The sequence below is a fragment of the Podarcis liolepis genome, assembly GCF_965112155.1.
Source record: "Podarcis liolepis genome assembly, chromosome: 13".
Classification (NCBI taxonomy): Eukaryota; Metazoa; Chordata; class Lepidosauria; order Squamata; family Lacertidae; genus Podarcis; species Podarcis liolepis.
The window spans coordinates 54,167,570-54,180,853 of record NC_139573.1 but is presented as its reverse complement, the minus strand read 5'-3'; the positions used below and the strand labels follow the sequence as shown (position 1 = coordinate 54,180,853).

General features: G+C 44.4%; 1 protein-coding gene across 18 annotated transcripts in view; it reads left to right on the top strand.

Moving 5' to 3' along the window:
* GRB10 (growth factor receptor bound protein 10) overlaps nucleotides 1-13,284 on the top strand; it is a 99,352-nt gene that overhangs the window by 70,505 nt on the left and 15,563 nt on the right. For all 18 annotated transcript variants that reach the window (XM_083473187.1, XM_083473177.1, XM_083473190.1 and 15 more), the window contains 5 exons: nucleotides 2,477-2,592; nucleotides 5,062-5,136; nucleotides 6,701-6,838; nucleotides 8,103-8,213; nucleotides 11,106-11,204. In XM_083473187.1, coding sequence (XP_083329313.1) covers nucleotides 2,477-2,592; nucleotides 5,062-5,136; nucleotides 6,701-6,838; nucleotides 8,103-8,213; nucleotides 11,106-11,204 — 539 coding nt within the window. The remainder of the gene's footprint in view (nucleotides 1-2,476; nucleotides 2,593-5,061; nucleotides 5,137-6,700; nucleotides 6,839-8,102; nucleotides 8,214-11,105; nucleotides 11,205-13,284) is intronic.

The window sequence follows — 13,284 nt, the reverse complement described above, 5'->3', positions numbered from 1 at the left end:
CTGTGTTTTTTAGTAGGGCTCCCACCAACAATTTTGAAGCTTCATTCCCATACCCTGTTTGCAACGCAACACCATCGCAAGGTGCTCAGGTTATCTCCTCTGCTCAAGTTGTCCATGAGATGGTGGACAGTGGAATTCAGTCTTCAGAAGGGAACTTCTTTTCATGATCCTGAATGAACTTTGATCACAACAGATGCCAGTTTGCAGGGTTGGCGATGCACATTGCCAAGGGTACTTCGTACAGAGGCGCTGGACACCAGCAGAGCTGCACACTCCATATCATTCATTCATTCATTCATTCATTCATTCATTCATTGTATTTGATAGACTGGGATTTTAATGTGTTTTCTAGCTCCAGTCTCATTCATTTCTTTACATTTAGCTTCTGGGGTTTCCTTTTATATGAGTGGGAAATAAGTCCATCTATGTTTATGTTCCAGCTCTGTTTTCTTTTAATTGTTTTTTAAATGCATTTTTCTTTTAATTTATAATTTTAATATAATTTATATTTCTTCAGACCTAGGGTGTTCTCTGAATGTGTAGAAACAACCCTTATTTTATGTGGCCCCATTTTCCTTTCAAATTGGTAGATCTCTACAACTTAAGTTGACTGTTGGAGGGAATGCTGGGATGGCCACACTTGGAATATTGTGCTGTTTCAAGAAGTATACAGTGGTACCTCAGTTTAAGAACAGCCCTGTTTACGAACGATTCGGTTTACAAACTCCGCAAAACCGGAAGTAGTGTCCCAGTTTGCAAACTTTACCTCGGTCTAAGAATGGAAGCTGAACTGAGGAAGGGCACCAGTGGCAGGAGGCCTCATTAGGGAATGCACATCTCATGTTAAGAACGGTTTTGGTTTAAGAACGGACTTTCGGAACGGATTAAGTTCATAAACCGAGGTACCACTGTATTGTTGCTGAACATGCAGAATAAAGCAGAAAAAGCAATCAGGAAGCTGGAGGTCCTTCACTACAGAAGGGTTTTTTTTACTTTGAGAAGAGAATGCGGGGCTAAAAGGATATGATGGATTCATGCACGATATAGAGAAAGTTGATAGAAGTTTTTTGCCCTCCCTTATTATGCTAGATCTTGGGTTAACTGTCAGTCAGTTAAACTGAATGGCAGGAGAAGATGGTCAGCCAAGAAATACATCACACAATGCTTCATATATTTCATGAAGTTTACTACTACTAGATGTGGCAATGGCCATTTATAAAGGGAACTAGACATCTCTAAAGGTAAAGGGACCCCTGACCATTAGGTCCAGTCGCAGACGACTCTGGGGTTGCAGCGCTCATCTCGCTTTACTGGCCGAGGGAGCCAGCATACAGCTTCCGGGTCATGTGGCCAGCATGACTAAGCCGCTTCTGGCGAACCAGAGCAGCGCACGGAAACGCCGTTTACCTTCCTGCTGGAGCAGTACCTATTTACCTACTTGCACTTTGACGTGCTTTCGAACTGCTAGGTGGGCAGGAGCAGGGACCGAGCAACGGGAGCTCACCCCGTCACGGGGATTCAAACCGCCGACCTTCTGATCTGCAAGCCCTAGGCTCAGTGGTTTAGACCACAGCACCACCTGCGTCCCATAGACATCTTTAAGTAAGGGAAATCTGTCAGCTGCTAGTCATGATTCCTATTAGAAATCCCCAGAGTTCAGAAGCGGAAGCTAGGGAGCATCGCGGTTGAGGGCTGCCCTGCTCATGGGTGTTGCAGAGACATCTGGCTGGTCAGTGTAGGAAACAGAATGCTGGATGTGATGTCTTGAACTGGCCTGATCCAGATCCTGCCCCACCTTGCCCACACATGACTTACGCCTCTTAACTGTGGTTAACAGAGTAACCCCATTTATGCTGGACCCGCACATTGACTCCCAAACTTGGCTATTTCTTCTGCAATATTAAATACCGTATTTTTCGCTCTATAACACGCACCCGACCATAACACGCACGTAGTTTTTAGGGGAGGAAAATCCGTAGGCATGCCACCCATAGGCATTCCCTCCATAACACGCACAGACATTTCCCCTTACTTTCTAGGAGGAAAAAAGTGAGTGTTATGGTGCAAAAAATACGGTAATAGGTAACAGCACTCATATAACCACATTGTTATGCAGATGTTTTTGGGCCTTCCTGAATTAATACTTTCCTTGGAAGGAGAGACGGGGAGGACCACTTGTGTGATATTGGGTGGTCCTAACATCTGAGCTAGTGTCCTGTTTTAGCACAGTGGTTTTCCCAGTATATTCTGGGAAACCTTGGCATTTCTTAGAAATTTATCAGCAACTACTCAGTGGGAAGATCAGTAATGGACACACCAATCTTCTTTAGTTTACAGCCTGAAGGGAATGTTTGCTGCATTCTTGGGCACACGGTCCATGTCCTTTATTTATATGTGCGCGCGCACACACAGGAGCACAAACCTGCTTCCACTGTTTAACTAATTCAAAATATTATATTTTCTGTTCTGTTCTTAGAGAGGTGCTTAGAAGATCATGAACCTGTTGTTCAAGTTGAGTCTACAATGGGAAGTGAAAGTAAATTTTTGTTCAGGAAGAACTATGCAAAATATGAATTTTTTAAGAATCCTGTGGTGAGTATCCTGTTGTTTTTTCATAATGTCTGTGGTCTGGGGGGGATGTCTTCTCCATGTGCCTTCTACACTGTATAATTTGGATTGGGTTTTAAAACACTAGATGGTATCATAGCAATAATATGAAAGATTCTTACAACATACAGTGGTACCTCAGGTTAAGTACTTAATTCGTTCCAGAGGTCCGTTCTTAACCTGAAGCACCACTTTAGCTAATGGGGCCTCCCGCTGCCGCCGCGCTGCCAGAGCACGATTTCTGTTCTCATCCTGAAGCAAAGTTCTTAACCCGAGGTACTATTTCTGGGTTAGCAGAGTCTGTAACCTGAAGCATGTGTAACCTGAAGCGTATGTAACCCGAGGTACCACTGTATATGTAGAATAAATGCCAGCAGAAAAAATAGTAGTAATAAGGAATGCTAACTCCCTGTGGATTCCCACGCCCTCTGAAGAAACCTGCAGAAGATAGTCTTGTGAAGAGGCACCCATCCGTCTCTTCCGGGATTGCTCATTTGTTAAGTACCTTCTTTGAACGCAAGAGGTTCTCAGTTTGATCCTTGGCCTCTTCATTTAGCAGGATCTCAGGAGGGCTGGGAAAGACCCTAGAGAGCTACTGCCAGTCAAAGCAGAGAATATGGAATTATATGCTCTAACCCTGTATAAGGCAATTTCATAAATTCACTTAGTCATCATCCATCATTGTATACCTCAAAACAAGCTGCATGGTTTTACTGACAATGGCAGTAAATGATGATTGCTCTGAATATCATAAAGCTTGTTCCTCATTTGTGAAGCAAATAATACCATTTGAGGCAAATGGACTATCTGTTTCTCAGCCCATTCTTCCACAAATGTTAAGCCTAGTTAAATTAAACCTTTGAATCGCTTAAGATGTACCTTTGAGTATTTATGGGATCATTACAAGCCTTGCACAAATGCCCTTGTATGGCAAAAGCACAGGAGTCAAAGATTGTTTGCATACTGCGGGCTTCCTCAACCTTGGCCCTCCAGATGTTTTGAGACTACAGTTCCCATCATCCCTGACCACTGGTCCTGCTAGCTAGGGATCATGGGAGTTGTAGGCCAAAAACATCTGAAGGGCCGAGGTTGAGGAAGCCTGGCATACTGGTTCTGGGACTTTTGGACTTCTCAAATTAGAAGGGTCTCCAAAAGCCCTCCAGTGTAATCCTCTGCAGTGCCGGAATCACAACTAGAGATGGCCTCTGACAGAGGGCCACCCGGCCTCTGTTGAAAACCTGCCTTGAAGGAGAGCCCACCACCTTCTGAGGTAGTCCATTCCACAGCTGAACAGCTCTTACTGTCAGAAAGGTCTTCCTAATGTTTAGTCACAGTCTCTTTCCTTGTAACTTGAATCCATTGCTTTGGGACCTGTCCTCTGGAGCAGCAGAAAACAAGCTTGTTCCATCTTTCATGTGACAGCCCTTCAGATATTTGAGGATGGCTATTATATCATCTCTCAGCCTTTTCTTCTCCAAGTGAAACATACACAGCTCCCTCGACCATTCCTCATAAGGCTTGGTTTCCAGATCCTTGATCCTCCTCTGCACATGATCCAGATTTGATGCAGTCCTGTGAGGTGCTGTGCCAGAAAAGGAGACGCAGCTCATTGGACTTGAAAGCATTGAGCACTGGCGCTTACCCTCTTAAAATGGATTTATACCTTTGCAAAAGTTGTGTTCTCTGACCTGGAAGCCCTAATCCCAGATATGTGAGGGCTAGCTAGTTATGATTAAGGGAGGCACCCTACACATTCTCTTAAGACGTCTTTAATTGTAGCTTCCAGAGATTAAGACTTCCAGAGCTGAACACTTGGGGAAGTTTGGTTTACACTAATCTTTGTCTTAAGGGACACGGGTGGCGCTGTGGTCTAAACCACTGAGCCTAGGGCTTGCTGATCAGAAGGTCGGTGGTTCGAATCCCCGCGATGGGGTGAGCTCCTGTTGCTCGGTCCCTGCTCCTGCCAACCTAGCAGTTCGAAAGCACCTCAAAGTGCAAGTAGATCAGTAGGTACCACTCCGGCGGGAAGGTAAACGGCGTTTCCATGCACTGCTCTTGTTCACCAGAAGCGGCTTAGTCATGCTGGCCACATGACCTGGAAGCTGTACGCTGGCTCCCTCGGCCAATAAAGCGAGATGAGTGCTGCAACCCCAGAGTCGGTCACGACTGGACCTAATGGTCAGGGGTCCCTTTACCTAATCTTTGTCTTGTTATATTTTACCATACTTCTATCAATATATTAACCAGTGAGTGACATAGTTCATTCAGCTAGGTCTCCAGATTTTGGTGAACTCTGTTATCAGCCCTCTCCAGAATGACCAGTGGGCAGGGACAATGGGAGGTGTCTACCCTGCTTCAGAGGAAGTTCATTCTGTGTACAAAAGAGGTTTGAAGCATCCTGATGCCGTAATGTTACCCTGTCTCTTTTCTCTCTCTCTTCCTCACACTCCTCAGAACTTTTTTCCGGAACAAATGGTTGCTTGGTGTCAGCAGTCAAACGGCTGTATTCCACAGTCACAACTTTTACAGGTAGGCTGAAGTAGAGTTCGGAGTAGTTTTTCATGTTAAGAAACTGAATATATCATTTGGGTTTGCAGATGCATACTTCAAGGCTAGTTGAATAGATACTGTATTATCGTTTCAATAAATCTCAGCATTTATGTTTAAAATATTCTAGGCCTATTCAGAGGTTACCGTTTTTACTTCCATTATGCGGGGGGGGGGGGTAACAGAAACAGGATATGATAAAGCCGTTGATTCTTTTGGAGGGTGGCAAACTCACAGAACCCAGTTGTTTAACTAGGGCTGCAAAATCTCTTGAGGCTCAGGCTGGGAGCCAGAGTCAGCCCACTCCTTAAGCAGAGTGCAGTGGCTTTCTCAAGCATCACATTATGGACGTCACCAAAGAACAGAAAGGTCCCTACATAAAGGCATCCATGCGGGCAGCATGGTTCACTATGAGAGGCAAGATGGGAACTGAGGATGGAGCATTCCTCGTCTATATCCTGGTGGCAGTTGTGCTCATTGGACTTGCGCTGTATCCAGAGAGCATCGTCAGCCAGTGTGGGTGTGACTGGCAGGTTTTGAGGACTGGGTCCTTCGTACTGATGTCTGTGGAGAAGTGTAAGTGTAAGTTACACCGCGCTTTAGATGGGTTAACTTAGTCCAGTTTGGTTCTGGTGTTATCTGCTCCTGCCATGCACCTCGTTTCTTGTGCCGGACATCTCTCTCTCTGGCAGACATATCTTACATGGGAGTAGGAGGGTATTGCTGAATCCAGTCCCCATTGCAGCCAGGTGTATCTAAGGGTTGGATTGCAACCACAGTTTCCAATTCTCATTTCTATTTTACTATGCTGGGTTTGGCATGATCAGCTAAAAATCTCTGTCCAATTTAAATTCTTATTAAGTTTTAGTAATAATTTAGGAGTATCTTCTCTGCTTTTTTTTAAAAAATCCCATCTATTTTTCTATTGGAAGTTTCTCACGCAAAGTTCATTACCATTTCTTCTGAAGTATAATAAGAGAAAGAGACTATTTATTTTAAATTCATATTTGTTTTTTTCCTTGATTTGCTTTCATTTTTAAAAATCTATTCACTTTATTTTTATCTGCTTTTGTTATTTCAGCTTAAATATTCATTCTTTTTAAAAAGAACTGACATTTTTACATTTATTTTTAAACATCTTTTTCATAGCCTCCACAGCATCTATATCTACATCTAATGATGTTTTATGCTTATTTAAAATTATTTAAATAGCACTCTTATTAACCTGTATAAACCTCTGCTATTTAGGCATGTTGATGTATACTGCAAACTCCTACCCCCACAGAGGTCTCTCAAGTCAATAAATTAATGTCTTATATCTTTCAGTTATTTTGCATAATCCCCAATTGTTTTCATTAAATTCTGCTTTTCCATATATCATATTAATTATCTCCTATATCAGTCTATAATTAGCCTGTCAATGAATTATACTGAAATACCAAATATATCTGTTGAAGTACTGGGCTATCAATTTAAGGTGGTCCTTTACCAACAAGTCCTGAATTTCCACTTAGTGCCTCATGCATTTTCATTTAATCTCCAACAGAATTTTTTAAACTCAAATAGCTGTCCTGAAATCCAAGGATTTTTGCATGTGAAAGAACAGGGGAGGAAGTCTTGGAAGAAGCAGTACGCTTGCCTGAGGAGATCTGGACTTTACTGCTCTACGAAAGGGTCTTCAAAGGTAATTTCACTTAGGTTAGTTTAACAAAGGTTGGCTTTATGCTTTGAGGGAGCCTCTTCTGAAAAAAAAAGTGGTACACTCCTTGATGATCTCAATTCGAGTTAAAGTCAAAGTGTTAAGTTAAAAATCTATATTTTATTCATTGCTCATAACTGTTATTTTAAAGTGATAAGAGTTTATAAAATATTTTCAATTCGCCTTTGGACTCACAGGCATGTCCAAAGTCTGTTTTGGGGGCCTAATCCAGTCCTCTGGTTGGTTTAATCTGGCCCCTGTGCTGTGGCAGTTTGTTTCCGGGGGGGGGGGGGGGAATCCTAAAAAAACCTTAACAACTTCAATCCTGAAAAAAGGTCAACAACTTTGCCTGGTCCTTTGGTCGGCCCTCACAGCCCTTCACTTCATTAAATCTGGCCCTCTTTGAAAAAAGTTTGGACACACTGTGCAAACTCACAGTGTAAAGAAGATGACATAAAATGATGATTTTAAAAGACTGTTTTATTTTTGTACATTTTGTTTTTTGTTCTCTTTTTTTTTCTGTTGATGAAAAATTAATAAAAAGCATTTTTTAAAAAAAGAAGAAAAAAGAAGTTTGGACACCACTGCTGGCATCTGACAACAATTTAAAATATACAGTAGTTTGAGAAGCAAAGCAGTTTGTTTAAAATGACAGAATTGTTATACTTGTCAAATAGAATAACAAAACTGCAGCTGCTCGTGGTATACAATTTGTCAGTTTAATAATATAACAACGAAAAAGCTAATGCTAGAGAAGAACTTCCAAGGCAAAAGGGTCTTCAGAGCTTTTCCTAAAAGCGGAGGTGTGCATTCCATGACAGAGCAGGTCCTGTTTTGCAGTATCACTGGCTTGAATCTCTGAACTTTGAGGTCTTTGGTCTCCATCAGATATTCTAAGGTGTATGTGCTTCATATGGGGAAGGGGGTGTGCAATGCAACGTAAAAAGAGGCGGACTGACTACAGTTTATGAAGCACCCAATACTGTGCTTTAGTATATTGATTGTCAGTGAAATGCCACAGGTATTTAGACCAGTTCACTGCAGCCAAAGAAACAGATTTTTAAATCATTGTATCTCTTGTTGGATGTGGAATGATTCGTGGTCTTGCGCAATTACATGGTGACTTTCGTATGAATAACCATTTAGAGCGTCTTCACTGCCCTCGTATGGCTGTACTTTTACTTTCAGGGAATGGGCCAGTTGAAGTGCCTTAAAACTGTATCTTTAACCTTTGCAACCCTTCCCATAGGAACCAAGGCACCTGCAGTTGTTAGCAGACCTTGAAGATAGCAACGTTTTCTCACTGGTAGCAGGCAAGAAGCTCCACAATGCTCCTACAGATTATGGATTTTGTATAAAGGTAATCCCTCCTACTGGACTTAACTGTCAGGGGTCCTTTACCTTTAGAGCATCGGTTCTCAACCTGTGGGTCCCCAGATGTTATTGGACTACAACTCCCATCATCCCTAGCTAGCAAGGCCAGAGCTCAGGGATGATGGGCGTTGTGGTCCAACAACATCTGGGGACCCTCAAGTTGAGAACCGCTACTTTAGAGGGACGCAGGAGGCACTGTGGTCTAAACCACTGAGCCTAGGGCTTGCCGATCGGAAGGTCAGCAGTTTGAATCCCTGCGACGGGGTGAGCTCCCGTTGCTTGGTCCCAGCTCCTGCCAACCTAGCAGTTCGAAAGCACACCAAAAAGTGCAAGTAGATAAATAGGTACCGCACTGGCGGGAAGGTAAACAGCATTTCCATGCGCTGCTCTGGTTCGCCAGAAGTGGCTCAGTCATGCTGGCCACATGACCTGGAAAAACTGTCTGCGGACAAACGTTGGCTCCCTCGGCCAGTAAAGCGAGATGAGTGCCGCAACCCCAGAGTCATTCATGACTGGACTTAACTGTCAGGGGTCCTTTCCCTTTTTAATCCCTCTGGTTATAGTAAAAAAGGTAAACGTACCCCTGCCGGTACGGGCCAGTCTTGACAGACTCTAGGGTTGTGCGCTCATCTCACTCTAGAGGCCGGGAGCCAGCGCTGTCCAAAGACACTTCCGGGTCCCGTGGCCAGCGTGATGAAGCTGCTCTGGCGAGCCTGCACCAGCGCAGCACACGGAAACGCCGTTTACCTTCCCGCTAGTAAGCGGTCCCTATTTATCTACTTGCACTTAGGGGTGCTTTCGAACTGCTAGGTTGGCAGGTGCTGGGCCCGAGCAACGGGAGCGCACCCCGCCGCGGGGATTCGAACCGCCGACCATGCGATCGGCAAGTCCTAGTCGCTGAGGTTTTACCCACAGCGCCACCCGCGTCCCTCTCCGGTTATAGTAGATAGTTTTATTTGTAATTAGAAATATTAAAACCCCTACGTGGCTGTGGACTCTCCTTCCTTGGAGGTTTTTCAGCAGAGGTTGGAGGGACATCTGCCATGGATGCTTTAGCTGAGATTCCTGCCTTGCTGGGGGTTGGACCACAGAGGCCCTTCGAACTCTACAATTCTATTATTCCATATCACATAGTTTTAAAAATAACATTACAGTTTCAGTTACAGATAGGTAGCTGTGTTGGTCTGCCATAGTCAAAATAAAAAAATTAAAAAAATTCCTTCCAGTAGCACCTTAAAGACCAACTAAGTTAGTTCTTGGTATGAGCTTTCGTGTGCATGCACACTTCTTCAGATACACTGAAACAGAAGTTGCCAGACCCTTCTATATAGTGAGAAGGTGGGGAGGGGTATTACTCAGAAGGGTGGTGGGAATGGGAGATTGGCAGATAGCTGAGATGAGCCTGTTGACGACTCTTAACGACTGTAATAGGTCTTACAGGAAAAGGCAAGGGGTGAGAAGGTGAGAAATGGCTTAGTCATGTATAATGAGATAAGAATCCAATGTCTCTGTTCAGACCAGGTCTCTCCATGGTTTTAAGTTTGGTAATGAGTTGCAATTCAGCAGCTTCTCTTTCCAGTCTATTTCTGAAATTCCTTTGTAGTAAAACAGCTACTTTGAGATCTTGTATAGAATGTCCTGGGAGATTGAAGTGTTCTCCTACTGGTTTCTCTGTTTTGTGATTCTTGATGTCAGATTTATGTCCGTTTATTCTTTGGCGTAAGGTTTGGCCTGTTTGTCCAATATAGAGAGCTGAAGGACACTGTTGGCATTTGATGGCATACACAATGTTAGACGATGAGCAATTAAATAGTCCCGAGATGGTATGTGTGATGTTGTTGGGGCCAGTAATGGTGTTGTCCGGGTGTATGTGGCAGCAAAGTTGGCATCTGGGTTTATTGCAGGCTCTGGTGCCAGTGTCCGTGTTAAGCCTGGTTGTAGTATTATTGTGGGTTAGGAGTTGTTTAAGATTGGGTGGCTGTCTGTAGGCAATGAAAGGTCTTCCTCCCAGAGCTTGAGAAAGAGAACTGTCATTGTCCAGGAGAGGTTGTAGATCTCTGATGATGCGTTGTACTGTTTTAACTTGGGAGCTGTATGTGATGACTAGAGGTGTTCTGTTATTTTCTTTTTTGGGTCAGACCCAAAAAAGTGTATCTGAAGAAGTGTGCATGCACACGAAAGCTCATACCAAGAACTAACTTAGTTGGTCTTTAAGGTGCTACTGGAAGGAATTTTTTAATTTTTTAAATTTTGATTACAGTTTCAGTTATCTTGCGGATTTTCTCTTCGTCAGGACCTACTAGGAAAGATGATCCAAGATCAGCTTTATCGCGTTTAAGTCCAGATCCCTTTTTTTATCTGAGTGGTTTGTGCCAGCCCCACTTGCTAAATGTTTGTGCCGTGACAGCTGCTGCTCTTAAAATAGACTGAGATACATCAGAGGAACAAGCTCCCCAGGCTTAGCTTCCCAGCGCTGTCTCTTATATTGCCCTGGTTGTCATGACACAGTAAGCTAAACAATGGCTTACTGGGACCACACAAATGTGCAGGAGCTGAGAGCTGCTCAGTGTTCCCCCGGCCCTACTTGCTCCCTTGCCATGCTGAGCTAAGCCAAGGATTGACTTACGATGGCGTCACAGGAATGACTCAGAAAAAGGTAGTTCCATGGATGGTTGGTGAGGAAAGAGCTTAACCACAAGCAAATCTCAAATCACACCTGAACTCTAAACCTATTAAGTGATGTCAGCAAGCCAGCACTCTTGGCCTCTGCTCCTACATCTGCGAAAAGGTGATAATAGCCCTTACTTGCCTTGTAGGATGGATCGTGGTTGCTTGCCTTTGCTGTGAGAATAAGTTCTGTTTTGTCTTTGTTTTGTAGCCCAACCGAATGAGAAGTGAAACAAAGGAATTGAGGTTTCTGTGTGCGGATGACGAGCAGAGCAGGACGTGCTGGATGACCGCCTTTCGGCTCCTCAAGGTACCTTAGTCTTGGGGCCAGTTTACATTTATGGTGGCCTTCAGGTGAAGGTCATCGCAAGACTTGTGGTTGGGCCCCCACACCCACGGAGGTGGATGTTTGAGAGAACTAATGCTGCCATACGAGTTCTAAACAGGCGGATGATGCAATCACATTGGCCCCCAAATGGTCTGCAAATCGTGTATGTGGTCCCTGCCTGGAAGTCCCTTTTCTCTCAAATCAACAACCATTATAAAAGCATGAACTTGGAATCATTCAGATGGGTATGATGAGTCTTGCTCTTCCTTCCACCCCAGGGGGCAATAACCCGCAAACTATAGCCAGCAGTAGGATTTTGTCACTCCCAGGACTCTCCAAAATGTTTCATTCTTTAAATTAAAAAAAAAAACAGTTAAAATTCTTACTGTTGTAGCAGGGTCCCCGCTGTGATACTATGATGCCCCACTGTTTTTTTGTGGAGCCCCAACTCCACAATATTTGTTCATATTATATTTATACACACACACACAATTTAATAAGGAATGAAAAGAAAATGTAAAATAGTGTAGAATAGCTGATGGGAAAGTCTTTTGAAAGATAACTGTGGTTCATCATGCCCACTTTCAACGTTTGGACATGCCCAATTTGAGATGTGGACCTCGTAGAGTTGGCCTTGGGTCACTGTGGCCCTCAGCCTGAAGGCGATTGGCCAGCTCAGCTCTGCCCCATGCAGACCCCCCAACAGACTTGAATGGGAATCTGTCTGCTCAGATGGTGCTGCTGGTAAGAACTTGGTGGTTCCCAAATTATTAATTAACAAGTAAATTTACCACTTGAAGGGGCAGCCCAATAAGCTACACCCTGTGGTGCTATGTTGATTCCGATCTGCATTTTGACAGCATAATAAACAAATATTGGTGACCTTCTGTTCTTGGCTCTCTCTGTGGTGACTGACTTCCAGTCACAGACCCAGAGATGTACCTAGGCTCCCCTGCACCCTTAGCAAGGAGATGTATCCCTGCCCCCACCCCCGAACAGTCCCTTGTACCCTTCCAGATTCTTCCACTGAGGCACCCAGAGGAGTCTGTGTGCCTCACCTGGAGGAGTGGCTTGGGGGTAAAGAACACAGTTAGGCAGGATCCTAGCCGCTCTGAGCCAGAGTGCAGAGGCTTGCCTTTTGCACCACCCCGGGCCTGCAACCTTGGCAAGGATCAACCTGGCCAGCCCCTAGGTGCGCCCCTGCACAGACGCCAAAAGAAAAGTTTATCCCTCAGATCCATTTTGATAACCTGGAACTGATCACCCTGCCATCATCATTACTACAGAGCTATTTCAACAAGAGGTGCAAGAGGGCATTTTCTGTGGTGCCCTCCTCCAACTTTGAAACTCACTGCCTTTTAGAGGTGGCTCCAGCTCTGGGTGTACTCTATACAGGAGACATAAAACGCTGCACCTTTTAATCACGGCTTTCAAAAATAGGTGACTGTTGTCTGGAAAGGGCTAAGTTGTGCCGGCACCATGGTTTCATCAGCACCGCTGTCTGAAGCATAGCAGCTTATAGCCTAATTCATGTTGCTCCTCAGGTTCAAGGGACGTGGGTGGCGTTGTGGGTTAAACCACAGAGCCTAGGGCTTGCCAATCAGAAGGTTGGTGGTTCGAATCCCCGCGATGGGGTGAGCTCCTGTCGTTTGGTCCCTGCTCCTGCCAACCTAGCAGTTCAAAAGCACGTCAAAGTGCAAGTAGATAAATAGGTACCGCTCTGGCGGGAAGGTAAACGGCATTTCTGTGCACTGCTCTGGTTTGCCAGAAGCAGCCTAGCTATGCTGGCCACATGACCCGGAAGCTGTACACCGGCTCCCTCGGCCAATAAAGCGAGATGAGTGCCGCAACCCCAGAGTCGTCCACGACTGGACCTAATGGTCAGGGATCCCTTTACCCTTTACCTTTACCTTAACCTTACTTGTGAGTGATTTTTTTGGTCGTTCTGTGTGTTTTAGTGGTTTGATTATTTTCCATTGTGCTTTATGGTTTTATTATTATGCCACCTGCCCTGGGACCTATTGGTGAAGGGTGGTTAATTAAAGAATTGAATAAACAAACA